A 21,433-nucleotide genomic window follows, 5' to 3' on the forward strand; every position below is an offset into this window, starting at 1 on the left:
ACCAAATGGCGAGGTCCCATGCTCCATGTGACATTCTAAGATTAGCCAAAACTTTATTGCTGTCACTGAAGCCAGTCAAAACTCGTGCATTGATTTTTTTTTTTTTGGTAACTAAAACTCGTGCATTGATAATATGTAAGTTGGTTATATGGTCCGAAATTGCTTGATTGGAGGCTTGGAGACCTGAACTTCTCTTGAATAGGACCTCACAAGAACTAAAAGATATCTAATGTGGCGCTTTTAGTTTTTAGTTGAATAACATTTATGGAAGTAAAATTTAGATTAAATTTTCATACGATGATTCGTATTAGTTTTTCAGATTCAAAATTTACTATATTAATTTTTGAGATTCAATTCTACGCATCATATTGGACCTTGAATTTTTTTCTGGCCTTGAGTCAATAAACGAAATAAGTTAGCTTTAACTTGTCACGTTAGACACGTGATTAAAGCTTGATTTGATAAAATTTTTTTCAAGAGGTGACAAGTAAATAAAAAAGATTATGTACTTGTGTAGTTTTTAAAAGATCGTGGTACTTTTAAAAACGATTAAAGTAGAACTTTTTAAAGTTGGCTTGTATTTTTCAAAATTTAAAAGTCTAATATAATCTCATATATTAACTAATTTTCAAATTTAACGCTTAAATTTATGTCTTTTATAATATTTTTAAATTTTAAAAGTTATTTTACCAAACTTAATTGTTATTGCTTGTGTTTATTAAAAGTCATTTTTAATTTGATTATGGGGAGACTATGCCATTTGAGTTATAACTCATTGGCAATAATTTTTTATATCATTTAACTTGGGTTGCTGCATGCAAATGCAGGCGCAATTCAAACCCCCCAACACTTACTTAAGCAGACGAGTGAGTTGACCACTCGACCAAACAAGGCAAAAACGAGAAATTTTATGAGAATAAAAGGAGATTAAATGGTTTGCACATCGCATTAATTCTTTTTCGTCTTCTCACTTTTATCTTGTTTAACCGACAAAACGAAACGACGTGATTTAGCCCAATTTTCAGTGTGACAAGTCAGAACTAACTTAACACTATGTCTATTAATTTAGTGCGAGAAAGAATCTAAGAACCAATATAATGCCCAAAATTAGATTTTGAAAACTAGTATAGTGAATTTTAGATTTAAGGGACTAAAATGGTGAAAACTATTTGAGGAATACTCTTGGAGATTTAGTCTAAAATATTTATGTATTTCTCTTTAAAAGTTCAAGTAATTATTGTTAAAAAAATTTATGTGTTTGATTTCTTTTTTCTTTTAAAAAATTTAAGTGTTTATTTTTAAAAAAAATTATGTTTATCTTTACAAAATTTTTCTGCTTTAACATAAAATAAATTTCATGTTTATTTTTTATAAAATTTATGTATTTATTATTAATAAATCTTTGTATTTACTACTTATTTTTCTTTTAAAAAATGTATATTTATTTAAAAACAAAATTTCTGTATTTATGTTCAAAAAGAAAGATATTTCTCTAAAGTAAGAGTGATAATAAATAGGATAGAAATATAGAATAGAATAAATTTTAAATTCAACTCTAATTTGACCCGTGGATTTAAACTCTTTAATCTAAATGCTATATGTATTTAAAATTTTTCAATCTAATTCTATTTAACCTAATATGTAAAAATAAATTTATTTTTATGCAAACATAATGTCTAGGTTTTTCACATTTCATAATATTAAATATTATTTCTGTATAATTAGCAAATTAAATTATTTGTTTATTAATACTAAGTATTTATAAAAAAAACCAAAATTTGGGTACAAGCATTCAACGTATGTATATTTTTTTATGAATATTCACATTATATGTTAACAATACGCATAGACTTAAAATTGCATCAGAATTTAATTTTACGCACTCTAATAAAATAGAAGCGAGTTAGATACTCACAAATACAGACTATCAATTCTACTAAAAAATAATTTTTTATTAGACTTGATTAAAATTTGGTTACAAATTGACTGCAATTTAGAATTTAAATATAAGTATTATATTTCTTATCACTTATCTTGAATAACATTCATAACTAAACCATTTTATGAATTTACCAACACATGGAAGACTTTCCTTTTCTTTTTCTTTAAAGAGAAGAAAGAAAGAAAGAAAGAAAGATAGAAAACGCAACCTCTAAAGTTGGCGCTACTCTCCTGGAGTGAAGAGTAATGCGGAAACGTATTGCGTTGAAAGCAATATGATCATCTTCCCATCATTGCTTCATTCATCTCCAACGGCATTCATCAACTTTCTGACGTCATCTTTTCCTTGTCTTCAGTATGTCCTTCCAAACTCAAACCTCTCTTTACTCGTCACTTCTATCTTTAATAACTTCCACTCTTCCACTTTGGAGCAAAAGTCAACAAGTCAACCATTTCCAGTAAAAAATCTTCTCCTCCTTCTTCGTTTTGCTTCAGAGTAAGCTTAGGTACTCAGTTTCTCTAATCTCACTATTCCTCCATAATCATGCACCTTGCAACTGTTGATGATTTTCTCCTCCAACCGCTTTTCACGCGTTATGTATCTGCTTCGTTGAACCTAATCCTGTTAATTGCGCTTCTTGTGTCACGGATATGGGAGAAAGTTCATGCGAATGTGAACCATAGAGAAAACAACGAAAGAATTCGATTACGTAGTGGTGGATTCTTGTACTTCAAACAAGGTCCACTTTGTAGCTTAGCTATTTGTGTGTTCAACCTTGTGCTGTGCTTGCTAACCTACTTTTACTTGTATAAAAATGATGGTGGTACTGGTTCCTCAAATGAAGTTATTGTTGCAATTTCTGATTTTGCTCTTAGATCACTTGCTTGGGCTGTTGTTTGTGGTTATTTGCAATTTGGAAGCTCCGGTTCTTGGGGACCTTTCCCCTCAAGTTTCTTGAGGATTTGTTGCTGGGTATATGCTGTTGTTTGCTTTTGTTGCATTATAATAGACTTTATAATCTATGAAAAGCAAGCTTTCTTGCCGATTATGTATCTTGTTTCCGATATAAGTGGTTTTATTAGTGCTTTATTTCTGTGTTATTTGGGGTTTTCCGGAAACCATGTTGTTAAGAATGCCCCTCTTGAAGAAGCCCTTTTGAATGATGAATCTTTGGTGAGGAACGGTTGTAATCGCAATGAAACCAGAGGAGATGGAAATTCGTCGAGCTATTACAATGCTGGATTCTTTAGTTTTCTTACATTCTCTTGGTTGAGTCCATTGATATCTCTAGGCAATAACAAGGCTTTAGATATCGAGGATCTTCCTGTTCTTCATATCAATGATAGTGCCTATGGGTCTTTTCCAAATCTTAGAGACAAGCTTGAGTCACAATGTGGTGATGATGGGAAAGTAACCACTTTTAAGTTGGTTAAGGCAATGTTCTTGTCAACATGGCAGCTGATCTTACTGTCAGCCTTATTTGCATTCCTGTACACTTGTGCTTCTTATGTTGGTCCTTATTTGATTGATTTCCTTGTTCAATACCTCAATGGGGAGCAAATGTTTGAAAATGAAGGCTATGTTTTGGTATTGGCATTTGCTGTTGGTAAGTTTGTGGAGTGCCTCTCGCAGAGACATTGGATGTTCAGGTTCCAGCAGATTGGGGTTAGGATACAATCAATGTTGGTGGGGACGATCTATGCTAAAGGTTTGAAGCTTTCGTGTAAATCGAAGGATGCTCATAGTAGCGGAGAAATCGTGAATTTGTTGACTGTTGATGCTTCAAGGGTTGGTGAATTTTGTTGGTACATGCATGATCCATGGGTGGCTGTTTTGCAAGTTGCTTTGGCCTTGTTGATTTTGTATCGGAGTGTTGGGCTTGCTTCGATTGCTGCTTTTGTTGCCACCGTAATTGTGATGTTGCTAAACCTGCCAGTGGCATCATTGCAAGAAAAATACCAAAATAAGTTAATGGAGTTCAAAGACAAACGAATGAAGTCAACATCTGAGATCTTAAAGAATATGAGGATTCTGAAACTGCAAGCTTGGGAGATGAAGTTCTTAGAGAAGATCATTCAGCTTAGGAAGGCTGAGGAGATATGGCTAAAGAAATTTGTCATTGGTTCAGTGATTATTAGATTTCTCTTCTTTAATGCCCCCACTTTTGTTGCTGTGGTAACTTTTGGTACATGTGTTCTTATGGGCATACCACTTGAATCAGGGAAGATCTTATCTGCACTCGCAACTTTCCGAATTCTTCAAATTCCCATATATAGCCTCCCTGACACAATTTCAATGATAGCACAAACTAAGGTCTCACTTGATAGGATCACATCATTTCTTTGTCTAGATGACTTGCAAGCCAATGCAGTAGAGAAACTTCCCCATGGTAGTTCTGATTTAGCAGTTGAATTTATAGATGGAAATTTCTCATGGGATTCCTCTTCCTCTAGTACTACTCTGGCGAACATAAATCTCAAAGTTTTTCATGGCATGAGGGTTGCTGTTTGTGGCACTGTTGGATCTGGCAAGTCAAGTTTACTTTCTTGTGTGATTGGTGAAGTCCCAAAGCTATCTGGGACCATTAAAGTGTGTGGAACAAAGGCTTATGTTTCTCAGTCACCATGGATACAAAGTGGTAAGATAGAAGATAACATACTATTTGGCAAAGAGATGGACAGGGAAAAGTATGAGAAGGTACTAGAAGCATGTTCCTTAACAAAAGACCTCGAGGTTCTATCATTTGGTGACCAGACTATTGTTGGTGAGAAAGGAATCAATTTGAGTGGTGGACAGAAGCAAAGATTACAAATAGCTCGCGCTCTTTACCAAGATGCTGATATATACCTGTTTGATGACCCTTTCAGTGCTGTGGATGCTCATACAGGATCTCATCTTTTTAAGGTCTTATTTTTCTATACTTTGAATTCTTTTGCTTTTAGTGCAATTATTTCTAATCCCCGAATAAATTCTGTCATTGTTGCTTGCATTGTTGATCAAGTAGAAATTTCTGAAATATTGATCATATGTTTATTGTTAATTAAGTAGAAATTTCTGAAATATTGATAATATGTTTGCACAAACGTTATCTGATTTTACATTACTGCTTTATTGCTTCAGGAGTGTATACTCGGCCTTTTACAAACAAAAACTGTGATATACATTACTCATCAGATAGAGTTCTTACCTGATGCTGATCTAATATTGGTGAGTTATTATTATTATTTTCTTTTACAGGTTCTCATGTTCATGAACTCACACATTTAATTTACTTTTCTCTGACTTTGTGTCTGTCTTGCTTATAATTTATTTAGGTCATGAAAGATGGAAGGATAACTCAGTCTGGAAAATACAATGACATTCTCAAGTCAGGCACTGATTTTATGGAACTTGTAGGGGCACATCAGGAAGCTTTGTCTTCAATTAAATCTTTAGAGAGAAGGACTTCAAGTAAATCTTTAGAGAGAAGGCTTTCGAGTAAATCTTTTGAGAGAAGTCCCACGTCTAAGACATTAGGTCTCACCGTGGAGGACAGTGATTCACTAAGTTCTTTTGGAGAGCAAGACTTGGAAAACATTGATGAACAAAATGGTAAACCAGATGAAATAGTTGATAAAAGAGGCCAACTTGTTCAAGACGAAGAACGAGAAAAGGGTAGAGTTGAGTTTAAAGTCTACTGGAAATACATGACAACAGCATATGGAGGTGTTCTTGTACCCTTCATATTACTTTCACAAATACTTACTGTAGCTTTGCAAGTTGCGAGTAATTACTGGATGACTTTGGCAACTCCAGTTTCTGCAACTGCAGAACCTGCTGTTGGAAGTGTTACGCTTATGGCTGTCTATGCTGCTTTAGCACTTGGAAGTTCCATTGGCAACCTTGTCAGATCAATGCTTACTGTGATATCTGGATATGTGACTGCAACCATACTCTTCAATAAATTGCATATGTGCCTTTTTCGAGCACCAATGTCATTTTTTGATGCCACCCCAAGTGGGCGAATCCTTAATAGAGTATGTCCTAATAATTGATGATGCTTTGCTTGCTATTTTTTGAAGAGACAATTTCTTTGCTATATCAGAGTTTTGTTGATTACCTTACCTTTTTGATGTATCTCTTCTTTTTAATTCTTGAATAGAATTGTTTGTCTAAACTTTAGTTCTGATTTTTGTTGTAGGCTTCAACAGACCAAAGTGCAATAGATATTAACATTCCAAATATATTATGGGCAGTTACCTACAATCTGGCTTTCGTCTTGGGAAGTATTGCAGTGATGTCTCAAGCTGCATGGCAAGTGTTTATTGTATTTATTCCGGTGGTCGCAGCATGCATTTGGTACCAGGTAGTTTTCTAAATTAGCTCAAAACAAACCTGATGTTTATTTTTATTCTTATTCCTCCTCCATGTTTTTCTGAAGTACGTTTACATCATGAATCAAATGTTTAAAAGTGCATTGAATTTTATTGCTTGTTCTCGAAAGTTCTTAGACGTAGAAAAAGAAAAATGCATATGAATCTTACTGATGATATTGTACAAAACATAGCAGTATGTATGGTAAAAATATAAGTAAGTTGATATTGTGCAGCAATACTATTCAGCATCGGCACGGGAATTGGCACGGTTAGTTGGTATATGCCAAGCTCCAGTAATACAACATTTTTCTGAAACCATTTCTGGATCAACAACCATAAGAGCTTTTGAGCAAGAATCAAGATTCGGTGACATAAACATGAAATTGACGGATAGATATTCCCTACCAAAGATGTTTTCTGCTATAGCAATGGAATGGTTGTGTTTCAGATTGGATATTTTATCCTCCATCACATTTGCGTTCTGTTTGATTTTCTTGGTATCTTTTCCAAATGCAATTACTCCTGGTGAGTTGTTCAAAATTCAAATTACATACATACAACAATCCTTGTGACACTTTGGAAGGAAACCTCATTTTACTAATTCACCTTTATCTTTTGTCAAGGCATTGCGGGGTTGGCTGTGACGTATGGGCTCAATTTAAATTCACAAGTGGTTAATATAGTTTGGTTTCTTTGCCAATTGGAGAACAAAATTATATCTGTAGAAAGAATTTTTCAATACACCTCCATCCCAAGTGAACCTCCTCTTGTCATAGAAGACAACCAACCTGATCCTTCATGGCCACCATTCGGGGAGGTTCATATCCAAGATCTACAGGTACCCACAAAGAGTTACTCACTTGTTTTGTTTTAAAGCGACTGCAACTACTCGTCAAGAATCATCTCTATTAAAAGTTTTAAAATTTTTGGTAGAACCGTAGAAGCATATGAATGAGTTTATATCTTAAGAACATGTGCTCTTACACATGTCCCTTATGGCTTGACGCACTGGCAGTGTACAGTTCCTCCTATTTTGTGATGAAATTCGACCATTTTTTATCTATAAAAATCAGTTTAATAAGAGATGGGTATGTAAATTACTTGGCTGTAGAGAACTAGGATCATGTTCTTGGCTGTTTCTCTCAAAAACTTAAGCTATTATTGCTGGGTCACATGGATGACTTTATGTGTTGACTATATTGTTATTTGGTTCATGGTTTTAATGTGGTAGAGTGAGATCTTCAATTAGACTTTGTGTGATTTAGGTCAGGTATGCTCCTCACTTACCACTTGTATTGCGTGGACTTACTTGCACTTTCGCTGCTGGAGCAAAAAATGGCATTGTGGGAAGAACTGGAAGCGGAAAAACAACTCTAGTGCAAACACTTTTCCGGCTTGTTGAGCCAGTTGCTGGAAAAATATTGATTGATAGCATCAATATATCTTCAATTGGAATTCATGATTTAAGATCCAAACTAAGCATTATTCCACAGGATCCAACAATGTTTGAAGGGACTATAAGGAACAACTTAGATCCACTGGAAGAATACACAGATGAACAAATTTGGGAGGTAATATGGTTTGCCTTTGACACTTTGAAGAACTGATCTTTTTATTAGTATATAATACTAATATGCTTCGGAAAATATTTTAGGCTTTAGATATGTGCCAACTTGGAGATGAAGTAAGGAAGAAAGAAGAGAAGCTGGACTCCATAGGTTTGACTTCTCAAAACCTAAAAGATGAATAAGATCTTACAAGTCAAATTGTTATGTATATTTATAGCAAGAATATATTATAATCCTTTCTGTTGTTAATATTTGTCACGGTATATGCACATTGATTAAGAAGCACATTATCAATATTTGACTATAAATTTGTTTACTTAATAACTAGTTTATGGTGTAAATGCTTTGTTGTTTATTGTGCTTAACATTGTGTGAAGGGTACATTTGGAAAATGCTTAATAGATGTGACATTGAAATATGAGAACAATGGATATATTGAACTAAGTTACGGATATTGTGAATCGAAAGAATTATTATATTATATTATATTGCATAACATTATGAATTCTACAGTTACCGAGAATGGCGAAAATTGGAGTATGGGTCAAAGACAGTTGGTCTGCCTTGGCCGCGTCTTACTAAAGAAAAGCAAGATCCTAGTGCTTGACGAGGCTACGGCATCAGTTGATACAGCCACAGATAATATTATTCAGCAAACAGTTAAGCAGAATTTTTCAGACTGCACAATAATTACAATTGCTCATAGAATAACTTCAATCCTTGACAGTGACATGGTTCTGTTTCTTAACCAAGGCAAGAATCACTTCCCTTCTCTTTCGTTGCCTTTCTCTTTTTTGTTTGCCATACTTTTTCTCTTGCCGGGAACATGAGTTATGTTAATATTGATCCTTCAGGACTTATTGAGGAATATGATTCACCAAAAAAGTTGCTTAAGAACAAATCTTCAGCTCTTGCGCAACTAGTTGAAGAATACACTCGAAGGTCAAACTCTGGTTTTGAAAGTTGAGACACCACTGAATTGAACCTTGTGTGGAACCAATGTCCCGTGGCCTATATTTTAGTGATCTTCACATATTTCATTGTTGCTGAGATTTGTATAGGAATGGATCAATGGAACTTATCTTATGTCATGGAATGAATGCTTATGGCTGTAGTAGAAATGTGGAATGAGTAAAATTTCTATTTTATGTATTGTTAATTAATAATAAATTTATAATAGTGACATATGTTAAACCATATACACGTTCATCACATATGTATGGAGAATGAAAAATTGAACTAAGATCATGGCGAAGCCAAGTAAAATGACTATCGGTTCCAAGTCTTCTTGATCACAAAAATTCTGACTGAGTTTATGAAAATCCTTAATACAATACAATACCCATAACAAACACAATATCAGACATTACATATATCCTTCTATACTTCTTGAGTCGCCACTCTAATATTGCTATCGAAGATCATCAATGATACATACAATATTACATGCTTTGCGCACCAAAACATCCACATATTCTATACCCTCTCTACTATACAAACCTATCAAAACCAAACTTGTTAGTATAAAAACTAACATTGTGGGGGGTCGAAGTTCACAATTGAAACCAAACTCCTGTTCATATAATTGGTTTACATGTCCTGGTTTTATTGATTACACAGTATATTAATTTATCAAACATCTTAGTGAAATGACATATTAAGTTAGGATCAAATTTTCATGTACCTCAATGTGAGAGTTCTACAATGTTGTTCTGTCATTAAAACTGCTTGATTCTTACGATAACTACCTTAAAAGGTAATATTTATTTAATTTGATCCGTCATTGAAATAACAAGAAAGCACCAGCTTTCCTCATCCTTAGACAATAGCAGGTGAAATTTTGGCATCAAAGCTATACAAATTCAAGCATTTTCAAGCACCTACAAATTCATGCATTTTACCATAAGTACATGGTTCTACAATCATCTTTGTTTGTTTATTCTTTCATAAACATCTTGAAATGTACAGTAGCAAGATATAAAGATTGTCTTCTTTCTATTCTATACATGGAAATTTCTCTCTTGAGAATGCAGGGGAAAAATAACCCTTGCAGGGGAAAAATAACCCCTCTCCTCATTCTCATGACATATACATCTATACCATACCATATAATTTATATTTATACAACTAGAGATTCAAACTACTATGAAACACAGAGATCGAAACAAAACCTTAGGTTATTTGATCTGAATTCCAAGCGGGAAGATCAATATTCATTCTTTCTACAGGAGCACGCTCATTCGTTTCACGAAGTTGAGCCAGCCGATTCTGCATGCTTCTGAATGAAGGAACATCAATTATATGAGATACACTATCATGGTACAATGGATCTTCATAAAAATTGACAAGAGCCTCAGCTGCATTATCCCTTAGTTCCTCAAAATCGTCATGCAACAAGTCAATGAAGATTGGAACCACCCCAGCATCGGAAAGTGCAATTCTATTCACCCTATCATAGCTCATCTGAGAAAATGCACCAGAAACATTCTCCTTTACGTCATTGCTTCCACTCCCCAAAAGCTCAACAAGTACCGGAATCACGCCTGAATCGCGCACCACTGGTATTGAGTGGTTGTAAGTTGATAGATCCCACACCACATTAGCAGCTGCAGACTTCGCCTCATTATCACCATCTCTCATAATCCTTACTAAGTGCCCAACAATTTCGATGGCGTTAGCCTCATCAACAGCCAACACGCAAAATGCGTCCTCCGCGATGTCCTTACCAGAAGGATCGCCCCCTTCAAGAAGCTCGGAATAAAGGGGGATAGCCCCAGCTTGAGCAATTGACCTAATGCAATCAACATAGGCAGAGATCACACCAAGAGTATTCCCAGCCACAAGCTTCGTGGTGTGATCTCTGCTGCAAAATAGCTCCACAACTGGGAGTATTGCACCCAATTCAACAACAGCCCGCCTACCTATGTTGCACAAACACAAAGACAATTATTTAATACAACACGTAAATACAACAATTTAATGATAGCATCAGTCACAAATTTAGCAAGTATTTGATGCAGACACATAAAGTGCACAACTGAATACAAATGAAGTATTTGTAATTTGTGCAATCATAGTCGCCTACCTTCTCTTGTAACTCCAAACATCCCAATTGCTTGGCATGCCCTTTCTCTAGAGACCATACTACCAACACCAACAGCCTCCACAACATAGTGAAGAGCATCAAGCCTAACTATTTCCCTCCTAACATTCCGCCGTAGCGCCAACAAACTCAGAATCTCCAACAAATACCTTCGAATTTCCCGATCCTCGCAAGAACTCAACTTATTTACAATGATACCTAACCCACCACCAGTTGCAACAACAGCCCTACTTGTGTTACAAAAACCAACCACAACCAACAAGCATTTCACAAGAACTTTCAGAAACATCCCATCAGAATGAGGCAACAAATTCATAAGCAATTGCGCAGCACCGTTTGCACCCATTTGAGTTACCAACTCGTCACTCCTGCAAGCTATGCACTTCAAGCAATAAGCTGAAGCCATTTGAAGAGAGAAATTGGCAGAATCATTTGAACGGTTATTGTGGCCAAGGATCACCATAAGAAAGGGTATGGTGCGAGCCAATACATGTTCAGGGGCGTGTTTGGAGTAACGAGCAAGCATTGCCATGGCTTTGATTCTCTTGGACTTGGTCCCTGTGGCTATTGCATTCTGAAAATTTCTCAGTTCATTTTCCCAATCAATGTCACCACTTTCACTTTCATCCATTTTTCTTCTCTCTCTTGTTTCTTTCCCCAAATGACTTGGAACTTCAAGCCCAAATTAATTGTGGGACTAATAGAAAAAGTACCGATGAAATAACACAATCAAAACCTTCATAAAGTTCTAAAGATAGAGAAGGGCCTGAATTGAAGAGCAATGAATTGAATTTAGGTATCATACCTCTGGAAAATCGAAATTGCCATAAAAATAATGGTTGGTGCTAAGGAAACCCAACTGAGGCAACGCTTCAGGAAAAGAAGAGGTTCGGTGAGCCATTCTCGGACTCTCAGCAGTGTTTAAAGGGAAAACTCACGGGCAGTTTCCGTTGCGTTGTTAGCTGTGAATCTTGATTTGACATGTTGTGACCAAAATTTTATGGGTTCTCAATTATCAAGAGATAATTGTATGTAGGTACTCACTATATTCAAAAGTAGGACAATACATTTTTTCAAGTAGATGTTTAATATCTCACTACTTGTCTTGGAAAGAAAAGATTTTTCACAATTTAAAAAATTTTAATTAATTTTCAATTATTTAAATAATTAATCTAAAATTACGTATATATGATTTTTAAAAAATAAGAATAAATTATCTATAAAAAATAAAAACTAAAATTTTATTCATAAACAATGACTTCTGTGTGTTGAAATTATCTAAAGTTTATATAGTAAATGATCTCCATAATATCATTAATAACTCTTTTTATGTAGCATATTAACGGTTTAGTGACAAATGGAGCACTTTTTTAATTTTAATATGAGGCTAGTTTTGGTGTATTCTATGATTATTGGGGTCTGACGTGCATTACATGGGTGTGGGACTGCGTAGGTGAAATTGGACGGTCCGATTTATGGAGCATGTAATCGGACGGTCCGATTACTGGTGTGGAGGGTAAACAAATCGGACCATCCGATTTGCGTACCACTGCCACGCGTCGCGCATGCACGAACCAGCCACTAGACCCCTTCTCACATTCGAGTAAAACCTCAGCTTTCCATCCAGTGCCCCACTTCGTTCCTCTCTCACTCTCAGACCCTTCTATCTCTTTCAAAATCTATTTTCTTTCTTTCATTGAAGCTTCAGCAGTAGCAAAAAAATTCAAGGAGGGGGGACCAAGTTAAACAATGCCAAGGAGACGAAGAACAAAAGATGTTAATCGTCCAGAGTTACACATTGTTAATTATCTTGATCATTCTAATTATGTAAGTTTATTTTATTAAATTAATTTTTTTTAATTTAAATAATAATAATTAGGTTACATATTATTTGAATATTTAGTTAACGTATGCTGTTAGTTAGTTCAAGTGTTAGAGTTGTGTAAGTATAATTAGTGAACTAACTAACATAAATTTATTTTTCCTTGATTGAGGTATTATTATTATTATTATTATTATTATTATTATTATTATTAATTTTTTTTATCTAGTGACCGTTAGTTTAGGTTTAGGTTACTAAATTAAACTAGTTTAGATAGTTAATTACTTTAGGAATAATGTGGCTAGTTAGTAGAATAGATTATGTATGGTTGTTAATTTAATTTTTATATGTGCCCGTACAGTGATAATAATAATAATAATAATAATAATAATAATAATAATAATAATAATATATAACAAAAATGAGGAATCAGTTATATAAATATAAATTAGGTATTATTAATAGTTATTAATATAAACCAAATAGGATTTAGTTTAGATATTAGAATTAGAATATATATTTTTATATTGCTGTCGAGTAATAATAATAATTGGATTTAATTTTAAATTTATTTGAGTTTAACATTCTATTTATATTAAACGAATGGAAATCGTTATTAAGAAATAAATAGGATCTAGATATTAGAAAATATAGTTTTCATGGAAATAATAGTAATAAATAGATGTTTATTTTAGTTTCATTTAAGGTTTATTAATTATGTTATGTTGCTTATGTGATAATGAGAATGGTAGAATGTTAAATATGGTATGTTAATTAAGTATGGTTATATTTGATTAATGTGATATACGGCTATGTTTTGTAGGGTTCATGAATGTTAATATGTGATCATTATTTGCCACCGGATCCATATAATCCAATTGTGGAGGGGTATTTGCGGGAGACTTGATTTTATCACGTTTCACAGATCGGAGTTGTCCAATGTCAATCGGCATTGGTTAATGCTCTGATCGAAAGATGGCGGCCCGAGACTTATACTTTCCATTTTCCAATTGGCGAGTGTTCCGTAACGTTGGAGGATGTGGCGGTAATTTTTGGCCTTCCGACAAATGGTATTCCAGTTACAGGACCGACTCTGAGTAGTTATGAGGCATTAGAGGTCGAATGCCTCCATCATTTTGGTGTTGCACCCAGGAAGACAGAATGTAGAGGAAGTTTTGTAAAGTTGACTTGGTTTCGGAGACTAAAAGAATATATAGTCTTAGATAATGATATTCAGATTCAGAGGTATGTAAAGTGCCACATAATGTTATTATTTGGGACGATTATGTTTGGGGACAAGTCTCGGGTAGGAGTGCACTGGAAATTTTTGCCGTTGCTCCGTAACTTCGGCGGGATCAGAGAATTTAGTTGGGGTTCGGCATATTTGGCACACTTGTATAGAGCATTGTGTAGGGCTACTCGTGTCGACTGCAAGGAGATTGATGGACCACTGACCCTTCTGCTTACCTGGGCTTGGATTCGTTTACCATTTCTCTCGCCTATACCAGGCAATCCTCGAGTCTTTCCGCTTGCTAATAGGTAAGTTCAAGCATCATCTGCTTTGAATAAGTGCATCACCTTTTAATTGAGAGTTTTATCATAAGTTTTTTATAACGGGCTGTTTGATGTCAGATGGCGTAATTGGGACCGTGATGAACGGCCTTACAGATATCGTTCTCTGGCTCACTATAGGAGGGTATTGGACGATCTGCAGGAAGGACAAGTATGTGATATTCAGTTATTTTTATATTTTTGATTAGTCGTATTATTATCTGGTGTGTAATACTCTGTTACCTTCAATGTATTCAGTTTGTTTGGGAGGCTTATGCAGTTGATCGCATTGAGGCGGGTGTGATTCCGGCTGAGAAAAAAGTGCCACGCGTCAGATGTCTCTCCCTCCACTATCGCAGATGCAATGGGCACAATATTGTTGTTGCCGTCCTGAGAAACTGCCACCAACAGACAACCTTTATATTTTCCATACAAATGAGTTCCGTCTACCTGCACTATTGGCTTGCAATGTCGGAATGCTCTAATACAAGGGTAATAACTCTAGAAGACTCGATGTAAGACACGGATGTCAGGAACCAAGTCATCACCCTGGAAAGCAGGCATTGTTTCAAAGTGAACGACCGCTGATGGCTCTTTGTGACACATGGCCTCAAACCATATGGGCAAAGCTTCATACGAAGCTTCCCACCCGCCGAAAATTGACTCCACTGCCTTCTGCTTTGCTAACCAGGCTTTGCGATAACTTACGGTGTAATTAAACTTTGATTGTACCTCCGCAATGACTGATTTTACCTTTATAGATGGGTCAACTTCTACCAACGGCTTAATTGCTTCTGCAATTGTGTCGGAACCCAATTTGGAATGATCTTGAGAAATGGTTGCTCGAGTATACGTGTGACTACCATTGTACCTCCTTATCTCCCAACAGTACTTTTTGGACATTTTACTCACCCTGATCAGCCAGTCACAACCAGCACCGTACTGTGTACATTTAGCATAGAATGTTGTTGGCTCCGACTCGTACACCCGATAATCCACGCCTCGACGGATTGTATAATCTTTCATCGCCTTAATCACTACCTCCCTAGAACTGAATTCCATCCCCACCATAAATTTACCATCCGCTACAACAGGAAGCTCTGCTACATTCACACCAGAAATTATGTACTCTGATTCATAATTATAAATTGGTCATATAAATATAAATAAGTAATTAAATACATAAGAAATAAAAAATCAACCAAAAAACTAAACGCTAATTACCATAGTTATCAGAACCGAACTGGTCATCAACCAGGTCAAATGACCGGGTCACTGGTTTATCCGGTTGAACTGGTCATAATTAAATCAAATTATTAAATTATAAGAATAAAATTAAATTGAAAAAGAAAAATAAATAATAACACAATCAATATCAATATACCAATATACCAATATACCAATATATTTATATCCTATGTGTTGTTACTTGTTTGGTGTTCGTGTCCATGTGCGGTCCAACCAACCAACCGAACCGGTTAGACGGCCGGTTCACCTTTTAACCAGTCGAATCGGTCCGATCGATCTGGTCTGGCCCGGTCGAATCGATCTGGCCAGGTCAAACCGGTCCGGTCCGGTCACACCATCCGATCCGGCCCGATTTTGACAACTACGCTACTTACTAGATAAAAAAGCTCGCACAATCAACTACCATTTCTACTGATCACATGTTTGTCATGCTAACTAATCAATCTGTCATATTAATCTATCATACATTGTATAAAAACTACATACTTGCATTCATATACTCAAGAAATTCTGGTGTATGCATGGCCTCTAAATCCAGCGAGCGCATGAAAGTAGGCTCCACAAATGGATGCTGGTTTACTAGTGCATTTGCCACATCCGCCACATCTGCCTGCATAGTGTCGTCGACCTGATCTCCATCTCCACCCGGATCAAGGCATTCATAATTACTTTCAAACTCCTCCTCACTATCACTATTATAATTTTCCAGCTCAATATTCCGGTCTGCTTCTGATTGCTCAAACTCAATATACAGCTCGATGAATGATATCTGTGACCGAGTTTCCATGTACACTGAAAACATATCTTGCATGCTCGCTTCATCAGTTACATATTTGGTTTGAAATTAAACGAACCCACCAAATACAGATACTGGGTTCCTATACAAAATGCACGATATTCTCCTACATATTTGAGAATCCATCTTCTCACAAATTACTCCTTTCAATTCTTCAAACGACAACGTAAATGGAATAACAATATCCAATGGATTTTCACACACAAATTTTACACCTTCAGCTGTTTGTAATAAAATCTGCCCATGATAATAAATCTTTAACAATACTCTATCATCCATTATGATATACTCACAGGAAATACTCTCAAACTTGGAAAAATAGGATCTTCAAACAATGAACATGAAAGCTGGTGCCGAAACAATGAAGAAGAAGAAGAAAGAGCTAAAGGGGTTTCAGAAGAGACATTTCAAAGACTAACAAAAAATGGAGACTTCGGGTAATGTTGAGGTATATATAAAACCATAAATCGGACGGTCCGACCGCATTTCAACAGTTAACTTTTATTACGCTCTGAAATCGGACCGTCCGATTTTGATCACATTCAAATTCAAAATTTTTAGCATGCAGCAAATCGGACCATCCGATTTAAGTGAACTAATCCAAAAATTTCTCGGCCTCATGTAATCGGACGGTCCGATTACTATGCTCGATTTTTTCTCTCACCCACAAATCAAACCGTCCGATTTGTGCACCCCTCTCTCCAACAAAGAAATCGGACGGTCCGATTTCTAGTCCCTATTCAGCTAACTAACACCGTCACATTACTGTATTATCTCCTCAAACCATCATAACATTGAGTTACACACGTTACTTTATCATATGTAAATTAATGAGCCACAAATGGAGTCATCAGGTATTTTGTAGTGAGTAATGTGACTATTATAAGCAATTATAAATTTTTAAATTTTTCAAATTTTGAAACGTTTTCTAGGAATTTATTCTAACAATGAATTCTAACTCCAAAACTTCATCTGATACACTTGAATGTCAAATCAAAGATTGTTTACCCGAGTGTGAATAGAAATTGTAGAACATCTAGAAGCTCAGTTTCAAAGAGAAAGCAAGACTAGAAATTTAATAGAAAATGTTTGTGCGAATTGGATGGGGCGCTGCTGTAATCTTGGTACGTCATTGAATCTTGGGAGATAGTTGTTTCGTTATCTTTTATGAAAAGTAAATTTTTGTACACTTTGTTTTATTGCAATTGAATGAGTCTCTCAATTTTTTTTGTTATTAATAGAGTTCTGACTGTAATTACTTTATCTGAATAGACAAAATTGAAAAAATGGGAGAATTTAAAAAAAAAAATTTAAAAGAAAAGACACGTCAAAATGCTCATGAATTGAAGTTAGAAAAAGTTAAAGTTGAAATTATAAGATTTAGGGTGTGATTTGTGACTTTTTTTGTTGAGTAAATAATTATTTTTTACCGTAAAAAATTCAGTTGCTGACATTTTTATTTATAAAAAACGAAAATTAAAATTATACCTATGAAAGATATATTTTTACAAATAAAATTATCTAAATCCAAAAAAATTAAATAAAATTCACAAATTACCTTCTAATATAACTTAACTCTAACTTCTAATTTTATTTCACACCATCACTTTCCCAATCTTAAATCCTACCATCACTTTCATCCTTAAGAGAGAGAGAGAGAGAGAGAGAGTCTGCCTATGTAGTTGATGGTAAGAAAGGTCATTACTAGATAGAACTCATAGATTGCGGCATTGCATTCCCAAAACCATGTCACATAACCAAATCACGTCGTTTCTTGCATCTTACAAATGTCTAAATGGCCTACCTTTAACACCCAGTTGATGTCGTCCAACCGTGCGCTCACATCCACCGAACCATCGCCGCACCTCCGCAGGTAATCCGCCGACGCCATGTGCTGCGGCTCTGCATCGATAAGTTCGTTGATGTCGGAATTATCATCATAAGGCTTCCAGAATGTTGTCAGTGAGGGCGGAGAAGAGTGGTCGGAGATTGTTTCACTGACGTCTTTGACGCACAACATGCTAGTGGCGGTAGGGGAGTGGTCTGGAGACGAAGAAGACATTGCAATGGTGGTGGTGGTAGATGAGGGTGTGGTAAGAGTAGTAATGGGGGTGCAGTGATGGGTCATTACTGGTCTTTATGGATTTGTGTTTAACAAATTAAGTGCGCTCTCTCTCTCTCTTGAAGATGGTGGTGGTGGTAGTTGAGGATAAAAGTGGTAGTAGGGTTTAGAATTGAGAAGGTTAGAATTAGGTTACATTAGAGAATAATTTGAAATTTTAATTTTTAGATTTTGAATAATTCTGTTTGCAAAATTTCGTCTTTTATGGATATAACTTTAATTTCCGTCTTACATGTATAGAAATATCAGCATTTAAATTTTTCATGATAAACAATGATTATTTACTCTTTTTTTTGTGGTGTTTTGTTTCATTCGTATTGTGTATCTAATAAAGAGGATACGAGCTGATAATTGCTCTATGTATGTTCTAAATTGCAATGACATTATCACTTTTGTGTTGTGAATGTTAATTGTGGTTCGTCTTTGTTAGGTAGACAATGGAAAATCTAAATAATGTGAATAATGAGCTGGAAATTTGGCTCAATGAAGGTAAAAAAAAACACCACTTAAATTACTCAAACAAAAAAAAAAACACCACTTAAATTACTCAAACAAAAAATCTCATTCAGTTATTCCAAATTTTAACCATCTCCTATATCCTAATTTACCAAATCAATTTACTAAATCAACATCTTCTCCAAACCCTCTGCCGTAGTGCCTTCATCAACCATTCCCCTTCACCGGCTTCAATCTCTCCCTCATTGGACATCACTGAATCGAAAAAATAACCATCAAATTAAGAATTAAAATAACCATATGCATACCTACTGAACTGAACATTCAGCATATTTTACTTGTATTTACTTAAATTAACCATCCTCGTAAGAAATACAATAACTATTCGCCAACTTAGTGAACTAAACAACCGGCATATTATTTGTTATCAATGCATAAACTTTCGCTCCTTACCTTGTTAGATTGTTCACCCTCCACGTCAATGGACACGTGAGGGGGAAGGCACGGGTGCGGCTATGGCTTCCGAGGGAACTGCCGCACACAGTGAGGCTGCAACGGTGTTGGTGAGGGGCTGTGCTGGCGTCGGCATGGGTGGGGCTGCGGAGGGATCTGCCTTTGCTATGAAGAGGCTTTAGACTCTCAACAGTGTTTAAAGGGAAAACTCACATGCAGTTTCCATTGAGTTGTTAGCTGTGAATCTTGATTTGACATGTTGTAACCAAAATTTTATGGACTAAATTTCTAAAGTAGTTCTAAAATTGACATCCTGCATTAAAATTGTTTCTGAGATTCTAATTGTATTAATTACATTTTTTATATTAGAAAAATTGCACCATATTAGTTCTTGATCTATTTTTCGTTAATGACACGCTGACGTGGCTTGATGACGTGGCTTGATGACGTGGACCTTTGGTGATGTGTCACTTTGGCCACGTATAACGGTATGATGACGTGTCGGTCAACGACACGTGGCATGCTGATGTGGATGGTTATGCCACATGTCACAATGTTATTTTGCCACGTGTCGGATTATGTCACGTGTCACAATGTTATTTATCCACGTGTCATCCACTATGTCATCACTACATATACATCAAATTGGTCTCTTAATTTGCATCAAATGACTCATTTTAATTCCTGAAATTGAATGTCGTGCACTAAATTAGTCCCTTCATTAGTTTTTCTCTTTTTTTTTTTATAAATTCAAAATTTTTAATATCTTTAAATACACTAATTTTAATTTTATCTTTTCACTAGTTATTTAAATACAAGTACTTTTATAAAATATTTTTTAAATTTTAGTTTTAATTATACAAATTTTTTCTACAATATTTTATTAAAAGAATTATATGAGACTAGCGGCTTAACAGGTACTACTTCAGCCGTTTTTCTATTGTTTTAAGAGATTAATTTTTATAATTTTATTTTTAAAATAAAAAATTTGATAAAATAATTTAAACATTAAGAATAAAAAAATAAAAATAAAAATTTTATAAATTATTTAACTTTTAGAATGTATAAAAGTTATAAATTTAAATTAAATAAAATATTAAACAAATTTATTATGTTGTTATTATGTGTAACAAAATCAAAATAAAAATTTAAAAATATTATTTACAAATTAATTATTTATAAACATTATTAAGTTTATTTATTTATTTTTAATAATATTTAATTTAAAGCAAAGATAAAAATTTATATTCAAAGCACTCTTTGTCTTCGTGCATAATTCTAACTAATAAAAAATATTTTATTTTTTAATTTTATATTTAATTTTTAAGTTATCTTTAATTTCATTATTTTTTAAATTATTAATTTATATTTTTATTATATCTCCTTACTATATCATACACCATTATTTCTCTTACTATGATTCTCTATACACATATTTGTCATTATCTCATCGCCACGAATATATTAGGAGTAAATAGCCAAATTGGTCCCCGAAAGATAGCTCATTCTTCAAACGAGTCCCTGTAAGAAAAAGATAATAAAATTTGTCCCCGAAAAATTTAAAATTGGTAACGTTAGTCCTTCCGTCAGTTGGATGATGACGTGTCACGTTAAGTGCCACGTGGCATATGATGACGTGGAGGGCTAATGCTACGTGTCACAATATGATTGATTGACATGTCAGATCGGTGACACGTGGCATGCCACGTGTCAGGTCAGTGACACGTGGCATGCCACGTGGCACTTGACATGTAAAAAAGTTATTTATAATCAAAATAGTCCTTGAATGTTCAGACGTAAGTCATTTTCATCCCTAAAATTTTAAAAATTAATCAAATTAGTCCTTATATAATTTTTTTTATTTTTTCTTGATAATATTAAATTTAAAATATTTTTTGATACTACTAATTTTAATAGAAATGTAATTGACAATAAAAAAATTAGTAATTGTATCTTTTCTTCTTAAAAATTTGTTCAATAAAATTATCTCTCTCCTCTAATTCTTGTCAAAATCTCT

The 21,433-nt window shown here is 34.6% G+C and overlaps 3 protein-coding genes across 4 annotated transcripts; 1 reads left to right on the forward strand and 2 right to left on the reverse strand.

Annotated features, from left to right (window-relative positions):
- The first annotated feature begins 2,119 nt into the window (after window positions 1-2,119).
- Window positions 2,120-9,062, forward strand: LOC107619358 (ABC transporter C family member 3). The gene is made up of 10 exons (XM_021117121.2): window positions 2,120-4,846; window positions 5,063-5,149; window positions 5,257-5,958; window positions 6,123-6,287; window positions 6,531-6,822; window positions 6,921-7,135; window positions 7,563-7,868; window positions 7,952-8,015; window positions 8,379-8,618; window positions 8,720-9,062. Exons 1-10 carry the CDS (start codon window positions 2,486-2,488, stop codon window positions 8,830-8,832), a joined length of 4,545 nt encoding a protein of 1,514 aa, XP_020972780.1. The 5' UTR covers window positions 2,120-2,485; the 3' UTR covers window positions 8,833-9,062.
- A 720-nt stretch (window positions 9,063-9,782) lies between these two features.
- Window positions 9,783-12,030, reverse strand: LOC107645755 (uncharacterized). Of its 2 annotated transcripts, XM_088500976.1 has the most exons (3): window positions 11,774-12,030; window positions 10,951-11,665; window positions 9,783-10,786 (listed from the first exon to the last, which is right to left on the reverse strand). In XM_088500976.1, the coding sequence occupies exons 2-3, from the start codon at window positions 11,597-11,599 to the stop codon at window positions 10,038-10,040; spliced, it is 1,398 nt and encodes a 465-aa protein (XP_088357102.1). In that variant the 5' UTR covers window positions 11,600-11,665; window positions 11,774-12,030; the 3' UTR covers window positions 9,783-10,037. The 2 variants fall into 2 exon arrangements, with proteins under 2 accessions (XP_088357102.1, XP_020963566.2); XM_021107907.2 differs by having other exon boundaries at window positions 10,951-12,030.
- Window positions 12,031-14,842: 2,812 nt separating this feature from the next.
- LOC148575667 (uncharacterized) lies at window positions 14,843-16,145 on the reverse strand. The gene is made up of 2 exons (XM_088502484.1): window positions 16,076-16,145; window positions 14,843-15,444 (listed from the first exon to the last, which is right to left on the reverse strand). Exons 1-2 carry the CDS (start codon window positions 16,134-16,136, stop codon window positions 14,843-14,845), a joined length of 663 nt encoding a protein of 220 aa, XP_088358610.1. The 5' UTR covers window positions 16,137-16,145.
- Window positions 16,146-21,433: the final 5,288 nt, after the last annotated feature.

This window comes from Arachis ipaensis, chromosome B1, assembly GCF_059453495.1.
Source record: "Arachis ipaensis isolate K30076 ecotype BB chromosome B1, ASM5945349v1, whole genome shotgun sequence".
Lineage (NCBI taxonomy): Eukaryota > Viridiplantae > Streptophyta > Magnoliopsida > Fabales > Fabaceae > Arachis > Arachis ipaensis.

Excerpts from the sequence above, each read along its gene's own strand:
- LOC107619358 (XM_021117121.2), top strand. The coding sequence starts at position 2,486 with ATGCACCTTGCAACTGTTGATGATTTTCTCCTCCAACCGCTTTTCACG. Across the intron at positions 7,136-7,562 it reads TTCATATCCAAGATCTACAG|GTCAGGTATGCTCCTCACTT; the intron begins GTACCCACAAAG and ends TGTGTGATTTAG. Across the intron at positions 8,016-8,378 it reads AGAGAAGCTGGACTCCATAG|TTACCGAGAATGGCGAAAAT; the intron begins GTTTGACTTCTC and ends TGAATTCTACAG.
- LOC107645755 (XM_088500976.1), bottom strand. The coding sequence starts at position 11,599 with ATGGATGAAAGTGAAAGTGGTGACATTGATTGGGAAAATGAACTGAGA. Across the intron at positions 10,787-10,950 it reads GTTTGGAGTTACAAGAGAAG|GTAGGCGGGCTGTTGTTGAA; the intron begins GTAGGCGACTAT and ends TGTGCAACATAG.
- LOC148575667 (XM_088502484.1), bottom strand. The coding sequence starts at position 16,136 with ATGCGCTCGCTGGATTTAGAGGCCATGCATACACCAGAATTTCTTGAG. Across the intron at positions 15,445-16,075 it reads TCTTGAGTATATGAATGCAA|CAGAGCTTCCTGTTGTAGCG; the intron begins GTATGTAGTTTT and ends GTGTGAATGTAG.